At 41.1% G+C, this 27,375-nt stretch overlaps 2 protein-coding genes across 3 annotated transcripts in view; one reads left to right on the forward strand and one right to left on the reverse strand.

Moving 5' to 3' along the window:
- The first annotated feature begins 2,582 nt into the window (after positions 1–2,582).
- On the forward strand, positions 2,583–14,333 carry Rnft1 (ring finger protein, transmembrane 1). Its single transcript, XM_028878287.1, has 9 exons — positions 2,583–2,723; positions 4,333–4,786; positions 4,962–5,038; positions 6,899–6,999; positions 8,224–8,377; positions 8,961–9,119; positions 10,407–10,472; positions 12,651–12,752; positions 13,337–14,333. The coding sequence occupies exons 2-9, from the start codon at positions 4,384–4,386 to the stop codon at positions 13,469–13,471; spliced, it is 1,197 nt and encodes a 398-aa protein (XP_028734120.1). The 5' UTR covers positions 2,583–2,723; positions 4,333–4,383; the 3' UTR covers positions 13,472–14,333.
- Positions 14,334–20,758: 6,425 nt separating this feature from the next.
- The window catches only part of Rps6kb1 (ribosomal protein S6 kinase B1), a 43,461-nt gene continuing 36,844 nt past the window's right edge, over positions 20,759–27,375 (reverse strand). For both annotated transcript variants that reach the window (XM_028878285.2, XM_028878286.2), the window contains exons 13-15: positions 26,018–26,125; positions 23,776–23,888; positions 20,759–22,391 (exon numbers count right to left, since the gene is read on the reverse strand). In XM_028878285.2, the coding sequence (XP_028734118.1) occupies positions 22,154–22,391; positions 23,776–23,888; positions 26,018–26,125 (459 nt within the window). In that variant the 3' untranslated portion in view covers positions 20,759–22,153. The remainder of the gene's footprint in view (positions 22,392–23,775; positions 23,889–26,017; positions 26,126–27,375) is intronic.

The following is a 27,375-nucleotide window of genomic DNA, read 5'->3' on the forward strand; positions in this document are numbered from 1 at the left end:
ATCCCAGCACTTGGGAGGAGGAAGCAGGAAGTTCAAGGCCACCCTGGGTTATATGAGATTGATCCAGTCTAAAAGAGAAACAGAGCCGGGTGGTGGTGGCTCACACCTTTAACCCCAGCACTAGGGAGGTGGAGACAGGAATATAATGGGTAGAGACAGGATCTCACCCCCATTCGGTCTGAGGATTCAGAGAGGTAACAAGTCTCTAGTGGCTGCTGCTCTGCTTCTCTGATCATTCAGCTTTCACCCCCGATATCTGACTCCGAGTTTTTTTAATAACACTAATTAGGATCACACTTCAAATAAACTTCCAGTATGTACTGATATGCCTTCAATGTGTTATATGTTAAAATGAGAATTTAAACATTAGGTATATTAAATTTACAAACATGTCATATTAAAACAAATTGTTATACTGTAGTTGGGGCTGGATTATGTGAACTTTCATGATTTTCCTGCTTCCTAAATTTGCATTTATGTAGGTATGTTCTTTTTTGAGATAGTCTCACTCTGTACCCCAGACTGGCCTGGAACTCACAGCAATCCTCCTGCCTTGCCCTCCAGAATTCTGGGATAACAATCATGAGCCACCATGCTTAGCTTACATTGGTTTTACTTTAAAATAAAAACATTCACAGTGGGTTTCCATAGTGTAGTGGTAAGACTGGGAGGCAGAGGCAGGTGGATCTCTGTGAGTTCGAGGCCAGCCTGGGCTACAGAGCGAGTTCCAGGACAGGCTCCAAAGCTACACAGAGAAACCCTGTCTCGAAAAACAAAAACAAAAACAACAAAAACAAAACAAAACAAAAAAAACCATACAAACAAAAAAAAGTTCATGTAGGAGCCATGCTTCACACAAACCTGACAATTCCGGTTGGATCCCTGGAACCCAAATAAAGGTAGGAGAGAAAAAACAAAAAAACCCACCAAGTTGTCCTCTGACTGCCACACCTGTGCGAGCACCACCCATCATCACACATGGGTGCAAATAACATTAAAAAATTAATACTGAGACATTCATGTAGCAGGAAGGGTAGAATATATGCAAATGTCTCAGAGAATTCATTGACAGTCTGTAGCGTGGTCTTCAATTTTCCTCACCCAGGACTGTAATTTGTGAAAACGCTTGAAGCCCAAAACCTTCCATTCAGAAATGAAACGGGCCAGGCATGAAGTCAGACGCCTGTAATCCCAGCACTAAGTGAGGGCAGGAGCAGGCCCACCTTCCATTAAAGCCAGTTCTAGGCCAGCCTGGGGTATGTTAAGGCCATGTCTTAAAAAAAAAAAAAAAAAAAAAAAGGAAAAAGAAAAAAGAAAGAAAGAAAGAAAGCCAATGTACTGATCACAGTGAGAAGCAGATCCAAAACAGGTTTGAGGGGTTTTTGTTTGTTTTGTTTTCTTTTTGTTTTTTAGGTGCTTTTCAATTTGAGAGAAATTTAAGGACAGTCTCGAGGTGAACGGTTGGGGCTGAAAATAGTGGATTCAGTCACACCAGTGACTTTGGCAAGGTAGCCTAGAAGTCAGATAGTGACAGGCCAAAAGACAAATATCACTGGATACTTAGCTCACCAAATATCACCCGGGTCCCTTCAACTAACCTCCCACGAAACACTTCATTTCAGGAATCCTGTTATTTACTTGGCGTGTTAGATTTTCCAGAAGGACTTTTTGTTTCTTTTTCTGTTTTACCCCACCCCGTCCTTCTCTTGTTTGTTTTGTTGTTTTTTTTCCGAGGCAGGGTTTCTCCGTGTAGTTTTGGTGCCTGTCCTGGAGTTCGCGCTGTAGACCAGGCTGGCCTCGAACTCACAGATCCACCTGCCCCTGCCTCCCGAGTGCTGGGATTAAAGGCGTGCGCCACCACCGGCAGGAGAGATGGCTCAGCCGTTAAAGGCTAGGCTCACAACCAAAATACAAAGGGGTTTCTAAATCTATTTCCATCACCTCACACACTCCCCGGCGCTTCTGATATCCGGTTCTGGCACGAACTAGTGCGCCCTGCCCAACTTCAGGGTTGGAACCTGAATCCAGGTCACTCACAACCTCTCGCCCAGCCAGCCCAGTGAGTCTGGAGTGGCTTGCAACACGCAGCCAGAAGCCCGGTCCTTCTCGTGTGACCGCGGCTCCGGGTATGGGCCCTGCAACCTCGGTCCGAGCCCCGCCGCCGAAGCGGGCTCCCGAACCTACTCATTCTTAACCACAAATCCTGCAGGACTCCGAGGAGTGTGACCGATTACAAATTCACGCAAGACGTGACGGCCATGCAGACTTAATTTAGTGCATACATCTGCCACTTGGCCTCTCGCAGAACAGCAGCAGCGGCATCACGGCGGGGCGGAGCCAGAGTGCTTAGAGGCGCCGCCCTTCCTCCGCCCACTCCAGGTGGGGGCGGGGCCAGGGTGCTCAGGGCGGGGCCTAAAGGCTCCCTTCTCCGCCCAGAGAGGGCGGGGCCGCGGGCGCGCGCAGGGCGGGGCCTGAGGGCTCCCTTCTCCGCCTGGAGAGGGCGGGACCTAAGAGCGTCCTCCTCCAGCCGGCGGGGGCGTGGCTTGGCGGAGGCGGGGCGCGCACGACGACGTCTGGGGAGCGCGCGCGCCGCCGCGGGGCCAGGCGGAGTGTCGCTGCTGCTGGTGGCGTCCGAGGCTGAAGGCTTGGCGGAAAGGCTTGTGGCGGCGTGTCGGGCTGTTGGCATTGTGGCTGCCGAGGCCACCCGCTCCTGGTCATGAGAGGTCAGGCCTGGGGAGGGGCGGTGAGGCGGAGGGTTTCCGGGAAGAAGAGCCGAGGTTCGGACGTGGGTGGGAAACTCGGTCTTCGCGGATTCCGGAAGAGTTGGCGTTTACTTTTCTTTCTCCCTTTTCCCTTCTCTTGTTTATGTATGAAGGAGGGCAGGAGGGTAGCTGTTTTTGTTGCTGTTTTAATAGCAGAGACACAAACTGTCCTGTCCCAAGTCGCTCTTCCGAGAGTGTGGAGATAGAGTCGCCGAGGCTTCGGAGCCTCGCCGAAACGTCACACTGTAACTGCACGGCTCCTGAGCAAGCCCCGGCCGCTGCTTGCACCCTCGCGGGGGAAACGGGAGAGGCCCGGCCGTGTGGGCTCTGCGTTTCGTCAGGCAGGCGTGTGACTCTAGCACCCTCGTCCGAGATAACACTGGATCACGGAGGGATCTTGCGCTGCCCACAGCTTCCCCTCAGACACCCATTCCCCCCGCCGCACACCGCCCATGGTGGCATTTTTATTCAAGAAGCTAACTCCTTATTCAGACTAAAGCATCACTTAGCAGTTACATGATGACTCCCCCTAAGGACCTCATTTCAAAGGTATTTGAGTAACATTCTTTTGCGGAGTAACACTATTAATTACTGAAAACCTTATTAGGTTTGGGAAGGCTTTTTTAGCATTAAAAGGAAATGTGTAGGTCACCCAAATGAAATGTTTTATCTTTTGATGCTTCATAAGGCACTGATTTTTTTCCTTCTAAGCATTAGTGAATCTTTTTAAAATGTGCTACATTTTGTGTGTGTGTGTGTGTGTGTGTGTGTGTGTGTGTGTGTGTGTGTGTGAGAGAGAGAGAGAGAGAGAGAGAGAGAGAGAGAGAGAGAGAGAGAGAGAGGGGGGAGAGGACAACTTGTGGGAGTCACTTCCGTTCCTTCTACCATCTGGGATCCGGGAATTAACTCAGATCAGCAGACTTGACTAAGCTAGAGGTACCTTTACTCACTGAGCCACCTCAACTATCCTTAGCAAACTTTTTTTTTGGGGGGGCGGGGTTCGAGACAGGGTCTCTTTGTAGTTCTGGTGCCTGTCCTGGATCTCGCTCCGTAGCCCAGGCTGGCCTCGAAGTCACAGATCTGCGTGGCTCTGCCTCCCGAGTGCTGGGATTAAAGCACTCAAGCTTTAACTCAAAGCTATCAGACTTCTTAGTGTGGGCTCTACCGTAGAGTACATATACCTACATGTTCAGTAAGAGTACTGCTACTCACAGTGGTGTCTGCTGGGCACCCATTCTTTGACTGTTGGCTGATGTCTTTTGGCATTAAAGACAAAACATCTACAGTGCAAAAGTAGTTCACTAAATATGCTTTGTATTTTAAATAACCCCTAAATAAGTTCAAAAATTCACTGGTTTGCCAAGTTGACGTTGGGACTGGGGTAGGGACAGCAGAGCCTTGGCAGTATTGAAGCAGAGATTGAAGAAGTGGTATGATGGCAGACTGGAAGTCCATCTGTGACTATCAACTAACTACTCCTTTAGTGAATAAAGGACACCTAATGAACAATACGCTGCTTGTGATGAACTGTTAACTTAGAATGCGTTTGCTCTTTGATTTTATTTTTAAGGAGAAAGAGTCCTGAAGCAGAGACATCTTAGAGAACAAATATTCAAGGACCATGCAAGCCAGCTGTAACCAACTGCACAATCCTCCAGGCACTGCAAGTGATGAAGATGCCTCCGCCTCCCAGTGTGTTCACTCATCACGATCCACAGCAGGGTCTTCCTTTCATCCTGGAGACGTACATATCCAGATAAACTCCGGACCTAAAGAATATCCCGAAGACCCGAGCTCTAGAAATCCAAGGTCCGCTGTCTGTAACTGTGCCCATGGATGTGCACATGGTCGTTTCCGCAGTCACTCCCACAGCGAAGCAAGGCCACCTGAGGACTTTGCCACAGAGTCCGGAGAACATGGAAGTGGCTCCTTCTCAGAATTCCGCTATCTCTTCAAGTGGTTGCAAAAAAGTCTTCCTTATATTTTGATTCTGGGTGTTAAACTTGTTATGCAGCATATAACAGGTAGGAAATGATAAAACACTGACTAAATTGCTGAATTCAGTTTCTCTTTTTACTGACAATTTTAACCTATATTTTGGTTGCTAGCTTTTAAATTTATGTTTTAATTTATTTTATTAGCATATATAATCTTGTTTTTTTCTTTTCTTTCAATTAACTAGAACTTATTTTCTAACAGGAATTTCTCTTGGAATTGGGCTGCTAACAACTTTTATGTATGCAAACAAAAGCATTGTAAATCAGGTTTTTCTAAGAGTAAGTATAAAAAGCAACTAAATTATTAATTGCTTCTCTCTACAGAGTTAGAGATAACTTTGAGAGAAATAGAACTCTTAAGAAGACTAGAAAGTAACAGGATAATTTGTGATATCCACTACATGCTTAATTTTGTTTTCTAAATGACTTGGAATAAGTTACTTTTGTTGTTTGGGTCCTAATAAAGACAATGTAGACAAGAGGGTTAGAAGACTTAGATGACACTATTTGATCTAGTTTGGCAAAGGCCTTTGTACTTTATGAGTTCATTGGAACAAACTAAGTAGTATAATATCATTAAAAACTTTAGTTAATGTACCATAAGATTGAATATAAGTAAAATGGAGCATTAAATAAATGGGCACTGGGTGTTTTAGGTGTCTGTCTGTGTGAGACAGGGTCTCACTATGTAGCTCTGGCTGTCCTGACCTCAAACTCAGAGTCCACGTGCCTCTGCCTTCTGAGTGCTGGGATTAAAGGCATGCCATACCATGAATTTAAAAAAAAAAAATTAAGCCCAATTTTTCTAGTAATATAAAAGTTTTAATCATATAAATTAGAAAAAATTCCAAGAGTCTATACCATTTTACCTTATGAGCACTTTCTAAGAAGGGATCATATCCGGGACTTTACAGTATAGCCTAGTAACAAAAATTTAGTGCATAGTTTAAAACTAGCACAGGTTAATGCTGGGCATGGTGGTTATGTTCATGTAATCCCAGCACTGGGGAAGGTGAGTAGGAGGATTGCCTTGAATTCAGAGTCCATCTGGAATATGTAGTGAGTACCAGTGCTACAGAGTGAGACCTCGTCTTCAGAAAATAAAGTAAATAAATGATAAAAATATTAGTACAAGGTTGGGCATGGTATCACGTGACTTTAGTCCCAGTACTCAGGAGGCAGAGGCAGTCGGATCTGAGTTTTAGGCCACCTGGTCTACAGAGCAAGTTCCAGGACAGCCAAGGTTACACAGAGAGACCATGTCTCAAAAATCAATATATATATATACATATACATATACATATATATGGTTAATTTCTTTCTTTTTTTTTTTTTTTTTTGGATTTTCGAGACAGGGTTTCTCTGTGTAGCTTTGCGCCTTTCCTGGAGCTCACTTGGTAGCCCAGGCTAAGGTTAATTTCTTTAATGTCATAAATTTTGCCTATACATAATGAGGTGTCTTTCTTATGTCTGCCTTATCCACACAGTTCAGAGGCAGTTTTATATCGTATCAGTGTACTGGTGTTTTGACTGGCAGGAAAGTCAGGTGAAGAATTTACCACATGGAGCATCATGTTAGTGCTCAAAAAGATGTCCAGTTTTTGGATTAGGATTGTCAACTGTAAAACTTTGAATTAAACTAGTAATTAAAACTTGAATTTCAAAGATCAAAATTATTGCATATTTATGAACTGATTTACTTACGTGCATTTTTTTAAAATTTCTGCTTTGTGGAGGAGGTGAAGATTGCTTCGTGCAGGTCCTTTATGTCAGTGTGGAGATTTGCTTCTTTGACTTCCTGGTCTTGTGTTTTTAGAGGCTTTGTGGGGTTAGTGGTTTGAAACAGGGTCTCTACACACAGTCCTGGCTGTCCTGGGACTCTGTGTAGAACAGGCTGACCTCAAACTCACGGAGATCTGCCTGCCTCTGCCCAGCTTGTATTTTTAAGTTTTAAGGACTAATTAACAAAAACCGTGGTTGTGATAATGAACAATTTAGCAGGTAGTTGGTATTGTATTAAGAATAATCTAAAAAACATTCTAAGGTAATAAATTGATCAAGTGAAAAGATATTTAATAGTACTAGTAATTCTGACCTAACACAACACTTAAATAAATTACAAACTTGTCTCTTTTTCAGGAACGGTCATCAAAGATTCAGTGTGCTTGGTTATTGGTGTTCCTGGCAGGTTCTTCTGTTCTTTTATATTACTCCTTTCATTCTCAATCACTTTATTACAGGTAACTAGAGATCCTAGTATACTTGCTGCCTATCATTTATTCCATGGCACTTGACTGTATCTTACTTGCACATGCTGCTTATTAGAGTTCAGTTTTTACTTGTCTCCGTTCATGACTGACAGGTGTAACTTACAGACTTGTTTCCCCAGTACCTGGGCACATAGCATGTGCCCAGTAAATACTTTTTGATAGGTGGATTTTGTTTGCTGTTTGTGAGACAAGACCTCACTGCGTAGTTCAGGGTGCCCTCCAACTTGCAGTCCTCCTGCCTCAGCCTCCTGAATGCTGACATGCAGGTGTGTGCCATTCACAGTTTTAATCAGTGTTTATTTAGTACCATCAGGTGTTGTTATCAACCTTTTGTTCCTAAAAATGAGTCATCAAAACACATGTTGAGATGCATTTTCATGTCAGATATTCTGAACTTCCAGCTTTAATCAGATAATTAGAAGGCCTGGGTTCCGTGTAATTGATATGGACAAATCTGGGCTGTAATGAGGCAGGGAGAGTGTGAAACAATGACCTCTGGGGCTGGAAATACAGCTGCATGGTTAAGAGCATTTCCATAGGAAACTCCAGCTCAGGGGCTCTGAGCCATCTCACACCATCTCTTGACTCCACAAGCACCTGCACACACATCCCATCCCCACAACACACACAAACACATACTTTTAAATTTGGTGTTTCCAAAATATGTTTAGTACATAAAAAATCATGATGTCGGGCAGTGGTATGACATGCCTTTAACCCCAGCCCTCAGAGGCAGAGCCAGGCAGATCTCGGTGAGTTCGAGGCCAGCCTGGTGTACAGAGTGAGATCCTGGACAGGCACCAGAACTACACAGAGAAACCCTGTCTTCAAAAACAAACAAACAAACAAAATCCTAAGACTGGCTGGGCATAGCCTATAACCCCAATGAGGCCTGGTAACATAGTGATAACCCTGTCTGTAAGAACACACAAAACAAAAGGAGCTCACAGACACAAAACCAACCGGGGAAAGTTTAGATGGAGAAAAGGGCCTAGCCCCAGGCATGAAAGGAGGCTACCTACATCCCTGACTTAGAGCTACTGTAGGAGTGTTTTGTTAGATGCCAGAACGAACAGATGAGGGCTATCATTTGGTGGTAGAGCACTTAACTATTTCATGAAATTTGTAAAATACTGCAGCAAACTTAAACCTTTGCCACTGCTTTACATTTGTATATTGCTTTTCTCTTGGCAGCTTAATTTTCTTAAATCCTACACTGGACCAGTTGAGCTTCTGGGAAGTTCTTTGGATTGTTGGAATTACAGACTTCATTCTGAAGTTCTTCTTCATGGGTTTAAAATGCCTAATTTTATTGGTGCCTTCTTTCATCATGCCTTTTAAATCAAAGGTAAGTAACTAATGCTTATTGGAATGATGTTAGCAAAACCTACTAATGCCAGTTAAATGTCTCTTAGTTTAGAAGCCAGAAGAGGGCATCAAATATATTTGAGCTGCCTAATGTGGGTGTTGGAAACCCAACTCAGGTCCTCTGGAAGAGCAAGAAGTGCTCTTAACTGCAGAGCCATCTCTCCAACACATAAATAACCTAATTTTAAGTACTTTCATTACTTCTGCCTGGCAACCATTTGCTCAAGTACTTGAACTGAAAATACTAATTTAATTGGCTAGAATCAGGATTACATTTATTTCTGGGATAATTGAAAACTCTTCACATTATAAAACAAATTTATAATTCTGTTTTGGCCCAAGTCATTGCCAACTGATAAAATGACTACATAAGCATTCACTCAGTGGGTAACAATGGTATGTGATAGTCAATTTGAGTTTGTCAGTGTTAATCATAACTCTGAAATATAATTTTATGTGATTAGTGTATTATACTCATGATGTTCTCTTTCCCATATTAAATTTCTGCTGTATGTTTAATACCTTGGGTAGCTGCATTTATTTCTTTTTTCTTACTTTTTTAGGGTTACTGGTACATGCTTTTAGAAGAATTATGTCAGTGTTACCGAATTTTTGTCCCCATACCAGTTTGGTTTCGGTACCTTATAAGCTATGGGGAATTTGGTAATGTATCTAGATGGAGTCTTGGGATATTGCTGGCTTTACTCTACCTCATACTAAAAGTAAGTAATATTATAGCCCTGGCAGTGTAACTCTTCTGATTACTGATTTTTATATTACTACTAAGTTCCTTAAAGTTTATGTTCATATCACTAGTTGAAAATAATGGCAGACTCTTTATCTATTCAGAAATGTAGAGCTGGCACACACCTGTAATCCCAGCTACAAAGGAGGCTGAGGCAGGAGAATCATGAGTTTGCCAGTGTTGGCAACCTACCAAGACCTTGCCTCAATAGAGAGAGATCCAGAAAGGGTAGGAGAAAGACCCTAGTGGTCTAGGGAACTAACTGCAAAGGTTCTTGTTATGCTGCTCAGGGTGCCTTGGCCTCCTGAGCAGCCAAGATTAAAAGTACCTGCCACCATGCCAAGTTCTGTCTCTGTTTTGTTGAGTCACAGAGTAGACTTATATATATATATGTGGTATCTAAGGAGATGAGTAGAAAACACACAAATCCCTAACAGTACCATTTGTGATACACATAGTTCTCAAACCCGTGGAGTAGCTTGCTCTCTTCCCCATATGCCAAGTCTCAACTTAGTACTTTATCAATCTTTTTGTTTTGTTTTGCAAGACAGGGTTTCTCTGTGTAGTTCTATGAAACTTTAATTGTGTGTGTGCATTGGGGAGGTTGAGACGGGATCTCACTATGTACCTCTGGCTGTCCTGGAACTCATGTAGACCAATGAAACTTTTTGATTTTCTGAGACAGGGTTTCTTTGTGTATCCCTGGCTGTCCAAGAACTCACTATGTAGACCAGGCTGGCCTCAAACTCAAAGATGTTCCTGCTTCTGCCTCCCAGAAGTGCTGGGATTAAAGGTGTGTGCCATCACGTTCTAGTGAAATTTTCACATCTAAATGCCAAGGGTATTTGAATCAAATGAAGTTGATCCCCCCCCCTTTATTATTTTGTATATGAGTGCTTTCCCTGTATTTATGTTTGTGCATCACATAAATGCAGTGCCCTTAGAGGCCTAAAAAGGGTGGAGTTACAGATGGTTGAGAGCCTCTTTCTCTCTGGGTGCCAAGTGGGTGCTGAGGATGGACTGGAAGAGCTAGCTGTAACTGCTAGCCTCCTGCAGTGTCTTCGACATATGCTTATTTGTCTTACATTGTAGCTCCAGGTTAAGAAGTGGCTCAGCTCTATGCACTCATTTATTAAACTTGAAATGACTTATAGTTGGAGGACTAGCTGTAGCATACAGTGGATATTAGGTTAGGTGGGAGCTTTGGTCTTTAGATTTAGCACACATAGGTTTGGAGTTAATAAACTGTTTCTTCCCCTTTCAGCTTTTGGACTTATTTGGACATCTGAGAACTTTCAGACAGGTTTTGAGAGTATTTTTTACACGACCAGTAAGTACTTTTTACCAGTTTTACCAAAGAAGTTCAGGGGATGTTTCTCTTCTACTTTGAGATTGTTTTCTAATATTTTGGCACTTGGGGCTGTAACGATTTAGCAATTTTAATTCCATGAGCAGTTTCTTAAATTTCACTGCCCACCAGTTAACTACAGTGCTTATGTATCTGAATGCCTGTTTGCCCTTTCAATGTCTTTGTTATTCTGGACCTGAGGCTCAGTGGTAGACACTTAGCATAGCCTGTACTAGAAGCACACAGCAAATAATTCAGCCCCTGGACATTTTTTAGGATTTATAATTATACTTTAAAAGCTGTGTTATGGACTTCTGTTCCTTTTCCTTTTTTAATCCACAGATGTTTGCTTTGTATATTTTCATTAACACTTTCCCTGTTCCACTTTCATGAAAACACTTGAGTATAGTTTTATTTTGAGGATGACTCAATAAAAATCATGTCCCTGTAGTTTTCTTACTAAGGGAAATTTCCTCTTACTCAATTCTGCCTTAGAAAATGAAGTTTTCTAGGCAAGCACTCTACCAACAGCTGTGTCTCCAGCTCATATTTTTTAGGGGGAGGAAAATGGATGGGCAGGGAAGAGCCTCTGATCCCAGGATTAAGTTAAGGGCCAGCCTGAGTAATTTAACAATAAAGTCTGAGCCGGGTGGCAGTGGCGCACGCCTTTGATCCCAGCAGAGCCAGGCAGATCTCTGTGAGTTCGAGGCCAGCCTGGTCTACATAGCGAGGATCCAGGACAGCCACCAAAACTATACAGAGAAACCCTGTCTCGAAAAACAAAACAAAAAAATTTAAAAAATAAATAATAAAATCTGAAACAAAACAAGTAAAAGGAAAAAATTATCTACAGAGTAGTTCAGACTAACTGGCCAAGGTACCTTTTCTTTAAGCAAATGCTAGCTGGGGGTGGTGGTGGTGGTGGTGGTGGTGGTGGTGGTGGTGGTGGTGGTGGTGGTGGTGGTGGTGGTGGTGGTGGTGCATGCCTTTAATCCCAGCATTCAAGAGGCAGAGGAAGACTAATCTCTGTGAATTCAAGGCTAGCATGATCTACATAGTGAGTTTAAGGACAGCCAGGGCTACATAATGAAACCCTGCTGACACACAACAAAAAGAAAGTAAAAAATAAAATGAAATTCAGAGTTTAGCTTTTAAGTTAATTCAGTTGATGGTTGTAAGCATCAGTCATTTCACTTAGTTGAATCTAGTAAGATTAGTGCTAAAAATAACCTCAAGAAAATGCCCTGTGAGCTGTGGGCGTAACTCATAGCCTGCTTGCCTAGCACATGTGTGAGGCCCTAGGTTCAGTACCTATCAGAGAAGACAAACTATTAAACACCTTCATTGTTTTCTTCAATGTGAGACAGAGAGAGGGAATCAGTTACTGATACAATTTATTCCTGAGTCTCCCTGAGAGATCCTGAGTACACATGTGCATACATGTCAGGGTCAGTCTTCATTTAAAGGGATTCCCCAAACCACAAAAATGGTTGGTGCCTGGAACTGGCTGTATAGACCAGGCTAGCCTCAAACTCAGAGATCCATCTGCCTCTGCCTCCACCTCTCCACCCTACAAAAATGATACTCTAAAAACTTCCCAGCATAACTATCTGCAGGGTATTCTTCTAACTAGGGCTTTATTGAAGGGAAATTGACATCGAGACCGTCTAAACAGTATCTAGACCTGATTCTGAAATCTGTATTATCAGTTTGAAACTTTTTAAATTTTATCCTTGAGTTTTGGTTTGATTTTGTTAGCCCACCATAACTAAGACTCATCTTGCTTTATCCATGACAGCACCAGTGTTGTTCACCACCTTTCCCCTTCATATCTACAGAGAGCTTTCACTGTTCTTAATTATCATGTATGGCTAATGATTAAACCCTGCTGACTTTAGTAAAAAAGCCAAGATCTTAAAGAACTCAAACTACTTTTAGGACTTTAGAATAAATTCTCTTTAGTATGTCTGATGTCTGGGCCTACTAAATCAATCTCCAGTGTGGAACACAAACTTTTTACTTATTTTTTATTGGCATAGTACTGGGGATCGAACCCTGTGTCTTGCACATGTGTTACCACTGAAGTATACCCCGGCCAGTTACGTATTTCAAAACCAAACTCTCCACAGGAACTACTTCTAATGGAATTTGTTTTCATAGAGTTATGGAGTGCCTGCCAGCAAGAGACAGTGTTCAGATGTGGATGGTATTTGTTCAATATGTCAAGCTGAATTTCAGAAGCCAGTTCTACTCCTTTGTCAGGTAAGATTTCTAAGCAAACTACATATAGCCTGTTTCTGTGACTTGTGAAAATTATGTTTATGTTTGTTATATGGCAATGAAAGTAATATTTAGTGGAAGGTTACATTCCAGGCATATACTGTTAATTTATTCAGGATGGAAGGATGTGATAGATTGTCTAAATATTTCCCCAAATGTTTTGATTTTTGTGCAGAGGAGCATATAAAAGGGAGGGAGGGGGAGTAATTTGGTTAGCAGCTTAGATACCAGAGCAATTGACAAACAGGTTCTATTTCTAACTGGATACTAGTCTTGCATCAGTGGCAGCATTTGTTACTAAATATGTAGGGCTCCTCGCCATATTTCATAGTGACTACTACTAAGTTACCATTAAGCAGGTAAGTGATCATACTTAAAAGGCAGCATACCCCGCTGCCTTTAAGTCGCAGAGTCAGAACTTGTAATGAGTGGCTCTATCATTAAAAGTCATTTTCTCATTTGTAAACTGCTGGGACTGATGCTCTCTAATAAAATCCTTTACAACTTTAAAGAATGGGATCCTCTAGAGTGTTACATATAAGATCTGGTTCTTCATTCCCTTACAGCATATATTCTGTGAAGAGTGCATTACCTTATGGTTTAATAGAGAGAAAACATGTCCACTGTGCAGAACTGTGATTTCAGATCGTGTAAACAAATGGAAAGATGGAGCCACTTCATCGCACCTGCAGATGTACTAAGTTGTACAAACTATTAAGGCAACAAAACACTAATTTTACCTGAATATGGTAACAATTGATAAAGGCATCATAATTGATTTCCAGGAGTAGAAAAAAATGTTTCCAGATGGTTTTAGGGTATCACGAGACATGTTTGTAGTTCAATTTCTCAAAGATTAAGTTCAAGAGCCCTGCATTTTTAAAGTATATATTAAACTTAGTAAGTATGCAACATTTATTCCACTTATTTGACAGATAATTGCAGTGTTAAATTGGAAATGGGTTTTCTTGTCAATAATACCGAAACAGCAATTAGAAACTAGGGGTGCAGGTACTGTTTCCTGACGTGGTTTTCAGAATAAAGACTTTGCATAAAATTTTAAGATACATAGTATCTGAAACAATTTTCTTCATCAGATTTTTATAATTCCCATTCTAAAAATGCTTACATTTTTCATAAAATTGTATTTTTAAATGAAAGTTCTAAATGCTATATTTTACCTATAACAATCACATTTTCTAAGTGAAGATTTATTGAGGATGATATATTTTAATACTGTATTATGTGCTATGACTAGTAGTGAGAATAAATGATTTAGATCATTCACCTTGTGGACCTCATATGTGTTTCTTGCCATCACCTGCACTGTTCACGGTCTTGTGTAGTACCATGTAATAGCTTGAAATAACTATTCAAATGATTTGCACAGGGGCTGGAGATGTAGCTTGGAAGTTTTACAATCACCATTAGCTGGGATATAAAAGCTTGCACTCAAGGGGTGTGCTAGAGCTGCTCAGTGTGCACTCTGTCCTGGCTGAATTCTACATTGAGGAGAAGGGGGAAAACAGGAGCCTGCACTCAAGGGAAGCTGTAAAGATTGGGTAGCAGGGCTAGTTGTCTCCAGTTGATTTCTGCATGGTAGAAGAGGGAATGAGGCACTTTCTCTTTGCTCATGTTTCCTCTGAAGAATCTGGAATCTAATAGGTCTAAAGGGCTGCTACTGCTGAGTTAAGGGGTAGACCCACTTGTCTTCAGTAACAAGGAAATGAGAGTGGGAAGCAGTTGAGAAGAGGAAGAACACAAACCTGCATTATTAAGACAGGTGTAAGCATGGCCTGGTACAGTGGTTCTCACTGTCATGGTAAGCCTGTGGGAGGCGCACTAGGCCATGAAGTCAGGATGCTGTAAGCAAAGCTGCAGCACTGGAAATTAGCATGGATGGGAAACTTATCCAAGATCCTAATACAAATTCATGTTACATCTGAACACACAGTATTTGAAGTAGTAGGGGTCTTAAATCTGTGAGTTTTCTAGAAGTGTAGCTATCCTAGAGGCACTGGATACCCTTCTCTCCTTCCCTCCTCAACAGGGTCTCACTCTGTAGTTCACCATGCCCAGAACTCAGACAGGCTTGAACTTGCACAATCCTCTGGCCTCAACCTTCCAAATGGTGGGATTTGGAATGAGCAACAGCTTGAATTTCTATGTCGGCGGAAACTACCAGTTTCTTCCTCTAGTGTATATGAAGCCACCATTTCTTCAATGCTTAAGTGACACTCTGGAAACTGTGTACTGCACAACCTAATAAAGACATGTTAATATATGCTAAAGTATTATAGATTGATTGTAAAGTACCAATGATTTTCACTTATGGATAGTATAGCAGTATAAATTATTTTTTTTTGTTTTGGTTTTTTGAGACAGGGTTTCTTTATGTAGCTTTGTGCCTTTGCTGGAACTCGCTTTGTAGACCAGGCTGGCCTTGAACTCACAGAGATTCGCCTGTCTCTGCCTCCCAAGTGCTGGGATTAAAGGCGTGCGCCACCACTGCCCGGCTTTTTTTTTTTTTTTTTAAAGATTTATTTATTGTGTATACAGTATTTGCCTGGCCAGAAGAGGGCGCCAGATCTCATTACGGATGGTTGTGAGCCTCCATGTCCTTGCTGGGAATTGAACTCAGGACCTTTGGAAGAGCAAGCAGTGCTCTTAACCTCTTGAGCCATCTCTCCAGCCCGAAATTATTTCTTAAAATACAAATTTACTGCCAGGTGGTAGTAGCACAAACCTTTAGTGAGTTCAGGGCCAGCCTGGTCTACAGAGTTCCATGACAGCCAGGGCTACACAGAGAAACCATGTCTCAAAAAACAAACACAAACAAAAGACAGGCTAAAATGGGGTGGTTCTCAGCAGTTAAGTCAGGTGGTATTGTGTTCCCTGAAATATTGTGCACCCTAATAAACTTATTTGGGGTCAGAGAACAAAACAGCCACAATATTTACATAGAGGATAGGCAGTGGTAGCACACGCCTTTAATCCTAGCATTCCAGAGGCAGAAATCCATGTGTTCAAGGATACAGCCAAGCATGGTGACTCACTTTAATCCCAAGGAGTGAGGCAGAAAGCAGAAAGATATGTAAGGTGTGAGGACCAGAAACTAGGAAGCATTTGACTGGTTAAGCATTTGGCTGGTTAAGCTTTTAGGTTTTGAGCAGCACAGTTCAGCTGAGGGCCATTCGGATATGAGGACACAAGAGGCTTCTAGTCTGAGGAAACAGGATCAGCTGAGGAACTGGCGAGGTGAGGTAGCTGTGGCTTGTTCTGTCTCTCTGATCTTCCAGCTTCACCCCAATATCTGGCTCAGGTTTGATTTTATTAATAAGATTCTTGCTACAGTTAAGCATGTGTACTCCTCCTCCAGAGGACCGGAGTTCAGCTCCCAGGCCCCCACCGGGAGCCTCACAACTGCCTGCAGCTCCAGTGCTCCGGCACCTTTAGCCCTGCAGTCTTGCACGCACACCCGCCATAGTTAGAAAGAGTAAAAGTAAATCCTAAAGACAGGGTAACCAGCACATGGATTACAGGGAGAGTGACCAAGTGCTCCCGATGAGAGCATGCCGGCACAGCTACTGCCTGTATTGACAAAGGCACGGGAAAATGCAATCCCCCCACCGTGTAATGCCACGTCCTATTTTTTTAAACTGAGTATTCAGTCACAGGATATAGAAGCTTACCTATTGAGAATCACTGCCAAGTACTTGAACAAGTTTACTTGGCATTCAAGCATCTTCCTGGCTTTGTGGTGACAACTCCTTTGTGAGACATCGCCTGCATGTTGTCCTCTGACCTCCACACACATGTAGTGATGCATGTACATACACAATAAACTTTCTTTTCAATTGAAAACACACACCTTTAATAGCAGGAGGCAGAGGCAGGCAGATCTCTGAGTTCAAGGCTAGCCTACTCTGCATATTAAGTTCCCAATGACACAGGACTATATAAAGAAATCTTGTCTCAAAACAAAACCCAGAAAATGTAATAAGGTTATGACACTCATCAGTAATGAACTGAAACATTTCTCTTGCTTCTAACTTCGCTTTCACCTCAAAGGAAGGGAATTAATTCTGTGAATTCAGATCATACCCTCCAAACAATTACTATACCAGCATTAAGAAATGCTAAGGGCTAGAGCAATGGCTTAGCTGTTAAGAACACTAACTGCTCTTCCAGAGGACCTGAGTTTGACTCCCAGCACTCACATGGCAGCCAACAACCATCTGTAACTCCAGCTCTAGGGGATCTGATACCCTCTTCTGGCCTATCTGGACACTGTACACATGATGCAGACACACACAAGCAAAATACCCATACACATAAAAAATAAATGTACAAAAAAGAGATAAAGAGATGCCACCATGGATTGAGACTATAGCTTTGTGCTAGAGTTTTTTTGTTTGTTTGTTTGTTTGTTTGTTTTTTGGAGGGGTTCTTTGTGTAGCTCTGGCTGTCCTGGAACTCCCTCTGTAGACCAGGTTGGCCTCAAACTCAGATCTGCTTGCCTCTGCCTCCCAAAATGCTGGGACCAAAGGTATGTGCCATCACACATAAAAGCAAGAGTTTTTTAGCTTTTCAGATCTGTGATGGTCATGATCAACACCTACCACGTGGGTACTAAAAACCAACCCCTGACCTATGGAAGGCACACAAGTGCTTTCTAACTGTGGCGCCACCTCTCCACCCCAGCATTAGAGGTCTCATCTATCCCAGGACCAAAGAGAGAGATACTACCATATTTTAAAAACTGGTAACTTCTGGGCTGGCAAGGTTGCTTGCCACCAAACCCAATGAACTGATTTCAATCTCTGAGACCCACATGGTGGAAGGAGAGAACTGACTTACATATTGTCCTCTGACCTTCAGATGCATGCAGTAGCCTGTGCAAGCCCACAAGCCTATGTATAGTAACTTTTTTAAATATAGCTTCAGCTGGAGAACTTCTGTATACTGTAGTGTGATATAACGGCCTCAGAAATGGTAAGTTACCACCCAAAGTGGCTATCATACACTTGATATGACATTTGCTAAATTTAAGCACTACATTATTTTGTGCATGAATATTACATTATCAAAGGTAGCTATAAGGTGTAGTTAAGCAAACTGTTGATCATTAATATACAAAAAGTATTCCCATGATTTTTTGTTGTTGTTGTTTTTTTGTTTTTTTTGAGACAGGGTTTCTCTGTGTAGCTTTGCGCCTTTCCTGGAGCTCACTTGGTAGCCCAGGCTGGCCTCGAACTCACAGAGATCCACCTGGCTCTGCCTCCCAAGTGCTGGGATTAAAGGCGTGCGCCACCACCGCCCGGCTTCCCATGATTTTTATGTGGAGCTAGATTCCACATAGCTTGTTGCATGAGTATTTTTAAAAGCAAACAATTCAAGTATACTCAAAATAACAAAGATGTTTAACATTTACTACATAAAGTCAACACTAAAATTTGTTATATATTTAAATAGTTCTAATTTCTCACGAGAAAATTTTATAACTGATTGTTTCATACAAAAGTAGTTTATTAAATATGAGAACATGAACATATCTAACATGTTAATGAAAAAAATTGTACATCTGTTATGTATACTAAATATGTATACTAATTTTTCCTCTCAGGTAATAAAAAAATCACTTCTACTTTATGTTCATTCAAATTTTCATTTAATTTCTATTTACATTCATTCAATCTGAAATCAAATTTCTTAATACAGTAAACTAAATACAAGATGAAAAGCAGAAAAGGTGTTGCCCTCAGAGCACTCCTAATAAGGCAGCTAAAGAACTTATTTAATAGATGCAAAGCCAACTTGGGGTAGAAGCAAACACAGTTTAAAGAGCAAACACTGTCAGAAACCCATCTTTAGATGCTTCTCCAGAGAACCCAGGGAAATAATACTTGTGCTGTAGTGTTGAGTCCCATGAGGAAAGTACTGTATTAACCAGCAACAGACCACAGGTCCTGTGTGACAAATGCCATGACTGTTTTGTCCAGCAAGCTAGTATCTGTTCCTACAATACATGCAGATGTTTGGATATTGAATCTTTTGATATACTAATCATTTTCAAAGCCTCAAAATCCATTCTTCATAAATTCAACATTTCTCATGAGAATAATCTTTGATCTAGCCCTTGTAAGCGAGGAAATATACAACTAACTGAACAGTTTTAAAAAGGTGCTATATTAATTATGATATCCAAGGCTCAAGATATTAATACTAAGATATATTTTGTTTATAGTTGTTACCTATAGTACAGAATGTTGAATTTATGGAGTCTCGCATACGCATCCTCCTTTCCCCAAATCTCAAACTATCTTCTAGTTCAAAAACAGTATGGAAAAAAAAAAATCCTTGAAGTAAAGATCATAAAAGGGGAAGAAAAAACATAGTTTTCCTAAAGATCTGGTTCAAGTTCAGTAATTAATACACTGTTAATCACAGCTGGTTTATAAATACCAGTTTAGTTATTCTGTAACATTACAAACCTTATAAAACAAATTTAGTAAACTTCAGTTCAGTGAGTACATTTTAATTAAAAAACAGCATGTAGAAAATAAAAAAATATCCTGTAATAGCTGATTTTAAAGAAAATAATCAAGTAATAAAAGAAAAAGCACTTCATCTTTTTTATACACTTACCTTGTATAAGCATGAATGCTCTCTTAGAAACTCAAACTAGTATTGGCATATACTTTAAATTATGCTTCAGTTTTTACAAATAAATACAGAGTAGGCCATATTGCATAGGCGTGTGCTTTCTGTCTGTGACACTCCCGTGACACCTGACATGTTTTCACAGTCATAGTAGGGATATCCATTTATGAAACAATTTCTCAATAAACTTGCCACAGCGTGAGAAATCAATTTCACTTAATAAATGTTGTGATAGAAAAGCTATATATTTGTGTAGATGGAAGGTATATAATTAATGCTTTCTAGGCAAACAAGTTGCAGTATTTGCCACTATTGCTGGCAGCACTAATCTGAAACAGTTTAACTGCGGGGTGGTCACAGTGCACGTATTACTAGCAACTAGGGCTGAGGAGGAGTTGTTTGGTGTGAAAGTTCTACTGGAATTTGGCCAGGCAGTCAATGCTATAGTTAGTAAACACACTGGAGACAGATATCAGAGTAGCACAGCCATCTGCAGTCTGAAATAATTCCTGTATGCATCACCATGGGTTATTGGGGGGGGGGTCGTTTTTTAAAGATACCACAAGCTGTCAAATAACAAAGACCTTCACAATGCCTGCCCTTAATCATCACCGCAGCTCTTTATCTACTGCTGCAATTACAAAGTTCTCAAAAGGCAGCAGTCAGAGATCCAGGAGTGAGAACTGAGACGATAAAAAACTTCTGTCCAAAGATGGACTTTTATCAATTCTTTCATTTACTGCCACAATCGAAAGGCCATATTTCCAACCGTCATTTTTTTAAGGACTTTTATATATTTCATATATGTGGGTATGTTGTCCGAATGCTGTGCATACCAGAAGAGGGCATCTGATCCCATCAGACTGCCATTTGACAATTGTGAGCCACCATGTGGGTGCCGGGAATTGAACTCGGAACCTCTGGAAGAGGAGCCAGTATTCTTAACCGTTGAGCCATCTCTCCAGCCCCTCAAGGTTCTATTTTTGCTCACTATTAAAATTTCCTCCCATCTCACTTCAATTGCAATTTAAAGAAGCAAGGTCTTAGTCTCTCTCCTGACTGACTCTGATGTGCATAAGGAATTTATGGCTTGGATCCTATGAAGAATACAGCAAGAGCATCTGCGTAAAGAAACCCTAGGGCTGCAACTATACCAAATGAGCTGCACAGACTGGAGACATAAAGACCAACCAAGTGAAGTGACGAGACCTGCAGTGTGACCATCTACCTGGACCAGTATGCACTGTAGTATAGTTTATAAAGCTCTGCAGATAGGAAACCCTCTCACCAGCTAGTCATGGAAATGCTCCTTAAGGCAGGAAATATTTAAGAAAGGTAAAATTACCTTTATTTTTTATTCTTTGTACCTGTAAATCACTTATGTAGATTTTGTTACAATTTCAAAAACAATGTCTGGTTAACATGTTTCCTAAATTAAGCCACTAAGTTTTCTTATTCACTATGGAAGACATTCATCAAAAGGCCATCAAATATTTTTACAATTAAAAATGTAGCCCCAGTATAGGAGGGAAAAAACACCATTTTTTTCTTTTTTAAACTCTGGAGGGAAAAATGTTAAGGAAGGTAAACAGCAAAAACAGTACAAAGTAAAACTGAAAACCTTACCAATGTGCTGAGAAGAGACAGACGAGGGTGGCCCCTCTTCCCTGCAGGTCTCTATCTCCCCTTGCTTACTGCCCGAGTTACAAACTTTAGCCTGACTCTCTTCTGTCCTTCCTTGGCCATGGGCTTGACCCAAACACTGGGATAACAACAGGTAGCCATCTTTTCCCAGTGCAGCACAGGCCCAGGACAAGGATGCAATGTAGAACATCTAACTTCTGCCTGTCCCAAGGCTTGCAGTGAAGCCTAGCACACAGCAGTACTGCAAGTAGAAATGATTAAACAGACTTTTTCTCCTTCTAGTATTACAGACAGGTATTGCAGATAGGTTACTAAAACAAAAGATGAAAAACACCCCAGGTCCACCCCAAGCCCTCACAAGAGCCACAGCTGTGGTTAACAATGATTCATTTGCGTTTTATTTCATCAAGAGAAGAAACAGAAGCTGTCTTTCTTCACACCAACCAATAATTTTGCATTTTAAAGTTTGGGATGTTTTCCATAATGAGCTGAATCAAAAATCTATTTGAAAAATATATATTTATATAAAAAAAAGATTCAGGTTGTTTGCACGTAAAACATCAATCGATAAGTTTCTTTTGTCTTTGATTCCATGTTGCTGGAAAAAGTTTGACAAAGCTTGCATGCTAATTTGTCCTTAGTTGCAAGTATTACAGGCAATCTCATACCTTGCCTATGAAAGGATAACCCTTCTTTGACATCTCCAGGCTTCAACGGTGATTCAGAAGCAACATCCTACCCTTAATACTGTCGGTTTGGAGCCATCAACTTGAAAACCCTTGCTAATGCTGAGATGTTGCTTGACAGGAACCAGTCAATCGATGTGTCTGTGGGTTCCACAATACTATTTTGCTTGAGTTTGTTTTTGTTTTTTTTTTTTTGTGGGTTTATTTTTTTTGCACCATTGATTGATTTTTTAAAATCCATGTTTATTTTTTCCTCCATCCAAAGCAATCTAGGTTACTGTGCTGACTTTTTAAGTCTGCCATTTTGATTCTCATTTTATCTTGCAGGATGTTCACACATCCCTCCCCCGATTTTTGTTTTCTTTTTGCATCAATAAAAGCATTGTTTCGTCATAGATTCATACGCAGGTGCTCTGGCCGTTTGGAGATCATAGGAAAAGCTTGTTTTTTGTATGGCCCAGAGTTGGGCTGTCGGATTGGAAGTGGTGCTGATGCCTCCCCGCTCATTGTCACATCCATCTGCTCTATCCCACTTGTTTCCATCGGGTACTCCACAGGTGTCTGAGAGTTTGCCGTGCTGGCTGAAGCACCTCGTCCCCAGAAATCCCCAGGAGAGAATTTGACTGGGCTTTAAGACAAAGAAGAGCTATCACTCATTTGTCTCAAGGATCATCTTAACAGGAACTACTCCCCCCATGTTTAAAGGTAGGGGTGATGTGACTTTATTTTCATGTAGACTGTCACAAAGGCAAAGGTTGAGCATCTTTCCCCTAGACTAACAGCTAGTATGTCCTCTGCACTTGACCCCTAGAGCCGCTAATGACATACTGTTAAATCCTTTTACTTTCCCACTTAGAACAACTTCCCGGTGCACTGAAAATAAAGTATTTCCCCACACCTCTGCCATCTTCCTCACTCACCACACTCTAGGAACTCTGATTTCTTATTTCCAAGAAAAAGCATGTTTCCCCAGGGGCTTTTGTCCTGGCTGCTCTTCTCCCTGCAACACTTCAGTAATTTCTTTTCTTTGCATAGCTAGCTTTCTCCTTATCCCTAGAAGTTACTTCACCAGGGAGGCCATGCTGAGCACAGTTAATGGAAGGCTCCTCATTTTTCTTTGCTTTCTACTACTACCTTTTTTTGTTGTTGTTAAATATGCACACATGTGCGCAGGTACACTTGGCACAACTTGGTAGGTACATACATTTGTGTATATTTCTATCTTGGTTTATTATGACCCCTGCTAGATTCATCAGAAAGGAACAATTCTATATTATATATAACACATATATATTCACATGCAGCACATATGAAATGTTGATAAATGCTAAAGAGGACATTTATTATGGGTAAACTATATGATGTATATCCTTTAAATATAAAATATAGATGTGCTTACATTAGGCAAAATATGACGGACTTTTTTTTTTTTTTTGAGCTGAGGACCAAACCCAGGGCCTTAGCACTCTACCATTGAGCTAAATCCCCAACCCCAGACTTTTTATTTATGTAACTTATATGCATTTCTTTTTTTTTTTTTTTTTTTCTCCCGAGTCAGGGTTTCTCTGTGTTGCTTTGGTGCCTGTCCTGGATCTCGCTCTATAGACCAGGCTGGCCTCGAACTCACAGAGATCCGTCTGGCTCTGCATCCTGAGTGCTGGGATTAAAGGCGTGCACCACCACCTCCCGGCGCATTTCTTAAGCTATATTCTTCTAGGCTTCAAAAAATGTTTTCCTTGCAAGCACAAGGCCCTCAATGTAATTCTCAGAACCTATGTAAGAAAAAGTGGGTATTGTGGTGCATGGCTGTCTGTAATGCCAGCACTGGAGGAGACAAACAGGTTTCCTGGCCCTCCCTGGCCAGTCTGCCTAACTAACATACTGGACAAGTCCCAGGCCAGTGAGAGGTGGAGACTGCCTGAGGAGCACCACCCAAGGCTGTCTTCCGTATGCACCTGCGTACACATGAACACGCATACATAAACACGAGAAGAGAGTAGGGAGTGAAATACCTGACAGGCGTTCGTGGGCTACCAATAAATCTTCGAGGTGATCGGATTTTTGGTTCAAAGGAAAACTTTTCTTTCACACTTTCAAGTACAGATGGAGCCACATATGTAAAACCCTGAAAAACAGCAACAGTGTACTTTGGGGTGACAGTCTGTCATACACATCAAGAAAATGGCTTTCACAATGATGTATAACTAAAATCAACAATGTGGATATTCTTCCAAATCGATGATCTCACTTTTATACCTTCTGAGTTTTGTAAAACAGGGTCTGTGTACCACTGGTTGACCTGGAACTCATTCTGCAGACCAGGCTGGCCTCAAATGCACAGAGATCCACCTGCCTCTCTCTGCCTCTTGAGTGCTGGGATTAAAGGTGTGCACCACTACAGCCAACATTTTATACTTTTTAAAGCCTCATATGCTAGCTAACAAAATTTTACCCAATCGTTAGCAGTAGGGGGAAAAAAACCCAACAGGAAAAATGTAGCTTGCACATTAAAATGTTGACTATAAAGATAAACATAAATTGGTACACTGTCAGCCACACATTGTTTATATACATATAATATATATTATATATATACATACACACACACACATATATATATACAGATACACATACCCATGTTTATAAAATGTGCTAGGATTAATACTTCCAAAACAGTTCCTCATAACTAAGCCAAGGTAAAATTAGAGTTCTCTTACTTAGCATGTGTGACTTTTCCACTTTCTCATTAGTAATTGTATAGAATTTTAAAAATTCTGTATATGCATGTATGTCTGTGTGTAGGTATGTATGCCTGAGGACATGAGGTATCAGATCCTTTGAGATGTCATTACATGCAGTTGTGAGCCACCTAACATAGATGCTGGGAGCTAAACTCCTGTTGCTCTGAAAGAGTGTGACACACTATTAATCACTGAGCCATAGGAGATTTTTTTTTTTTTTGGTGACCAGTGCCAACATTATGACAGTCTTCTTGTACAGGGCACAGATGCTGCTGTATTAGTTCCAGATCAGGTTGAACCTTGCTGTTAAGTTCCGGTCTCTCATTTTGCTGCTGCATGTTCCTTTGTTCAGCCACGGGTCCTACTGCCTACCTGCTTTCCTGCTCCTTCTTAGCTGAGTGAGCATTATGTATTTATTACAGTAAACAAGGCTGGGCAGGCTCCGGGCAGAGCCCCATGAGGAAGGTGTAGTTCTGCACTGTATACTTGCAATTTCAGAGGCCATTCCTCTGTAGATTCTGGTGGGCTAAAGACAAAGTTGCATCTTATTCAATTTTTAAATTTCAATTTTTTTTCCTTCTTTCGAGACAGGGTTTCTCTGTGTTGTTTTGGTGCCTGTCCTGGATCTCGCTCTGTGGCCCAGGCTGGCCTCGAACTCACCGAGATCCATCTGGCTCTGCCTCCCAAGTACTGGGATCAAAAGTGTGTACCACCACTGCCCAATCAAATTTCCATTACTTTTAATGAGATCTCATCATACATTAAATATCCATTAACTTGAGGTTGTTAGAACTGAAATAAACATACAGGTAAATGAGGTCCTAATGGGTTCATTTAGTTATTTGGGCTGGTAAGTGTGTGCTCTCAGGTGAGCCACGCCCATCACAACTTTAATGTCTAAGGAGACTGCAGACTAGAGATAAAGCACACAGACACCTCTTCAATGAAAACTAATATTTATTATCAAAAATGAATCAATGTTTTACTATCAAATATTAATAATTAAAATTACAAATCCCCTGCAGAGTCAGGGTTTTAGTAACCATATTTTTTTTTTGTTCTTTTTTTTTGAAACAGAGTATCTCTGTGTAGTCATCTGACTTGAAACTCAGTCTGTAGACCAGGCTGGTCTTGAACTCAGAGACCCGCCTGCCTATGCCTCAGGAGTGCTGGGATTAAAGGCGTGCACCACCACCCGGCAATATCTGTAGTTTATGATAAGTGTTTTGGGAATGAAAGAGTTCTACTCTGATTAGTTTTGTTTGTGATGCTAAGCCAAAAATCATCTCAAATCACTAGCACGCAACCAAACATGAATCACTCCACAGAATCAAATATTCTTTCTGTAATATCTAAAATGGAATGTTAGATTATGAAAGTCATTTTGTAGGGACCAGTAAGTTACCAAGGAAATGGCTTAAAAGCAAAGTCACCCAGATTTCCAACACGAACTTCTCATTGATCATCCTCCATATTTAAATTTCCTATGGCTGCTTGGAAACTTTGCACTTACCAGAAAGACCTGGTTGGCACTTTCACTGAGAGTTGAGTCATCCGGGCTGTCAACAGGTGTCTGACGTGTAAACTTTGAATCAAACTGACTCACATCCTCTTCAGATTGCTTTATAAGAACAAAGTTTTTAGAAAATGGTAAACAGTCTGTATTACTGCTATCAATCAAAGGTGCCACAAGCCCTATACTCTGCACAGAATAATCTTAGCAGCCACAGACAAGGAAACAAACTGTAGGTAGAAAGAGTGCCAATCATTTTTTTATTTTTATTGTTTATAATATGTAGGTGTTTTGACTGTATGTATATCTGCACATCACATGTGAGCCCAGTACCCACAGAGGCCAGAAGAGGGTGTTGGATCCCCTAGAACTGCAGTTACAGATGGTTGTAAGCCACCATGTGGAAGCTGGGAATCTCTCCAGCCCCCCAACATCATCTTTTTGTGTGTGTTTGGTGCCTGAGTTCAAACCTAGGGCTTTATACTTGCTAGGCAAATATTATACCGGTGGCCAAAGCCTACATCTTCAAATTTTATATATGAATTAAATAGATTTTAATATAAAACTATCCTAATTAAAATTCTGACTATCAATTTTCCCCTCATAACTCTTTAGTGTATCTAGTCCAGTCAATAAATTCCTAGAAATAATTTGTTCTGTGGCCACTGGATGTCTACAGTAAGTCTGGGTAACTACTGAAGAGAGTTCAAACAAATCATAGAGAAGATGATGCAGTCAGCAGCTCAGGGTCTAGCTTAGTGGTAAAGTGCTTGCCTGGGCATATGCAATTCCCTGGTGTAAGCACCCCAGCACCAAACCCTCCCTAATCCAGAAAGTGTCCTGAATTCTTCTTGTGGATTATTTCACCCCTTATAATTCTAAAGAAGTAGTTTATTCTGAGTATATTTTCTTATTAAAGAATAGTATCATCTAAGTTCTAACAACCAGATTCCTTTAATTTCTTTTCTTTCATGGTGTGTCTAGTCAGACTCATGGGACAAATATAGGAAATAAATATCAATTTAAAAATATGATTTAGCCGGGCAGTGGTGGCACACACCTTTGATCCCAGCACTCGGGAGACAGAGCCAAGCAGATCTCTGAGTTCGAGGCCAGCCTGGTCTACAAAGCGAGTTGCCGGAAAGGCCCCAAAGCTACACAGAGAAACTCTGTCTCGAAAAAAAACAAAAAACAAAAAACAAAAAAAAAAAAAAGGAAGCCAGAAGCCAGGTGGTAGTAGCATGTGTCTTTAATCCCAGCACTCAGGAGGCAGAGGTAGGCCTGGTTGATAGAGTGAGTTCCAGGACAGCCATGACTATACAGAGAAACCCTGTCTTAAAGAAACAAAGCAAAAAACA

Source organism: Peromyscus leucopus, chromosome 8b (genome assembly GCF_004664715.2).
Source record: "Peromyscus leucopus breed LL Stock chromosome 8b, UCI_PerLeu_2.1, whole genome shotgun sequence".
In the NCBI taxonomy this organism is placed as follows: domain Eukaryota; kingdom Metazoa; phylum Chordata; class Mammalia; order Rodentia; family Cricetidae; genus Peromyscus; species Peromyscus leucopus.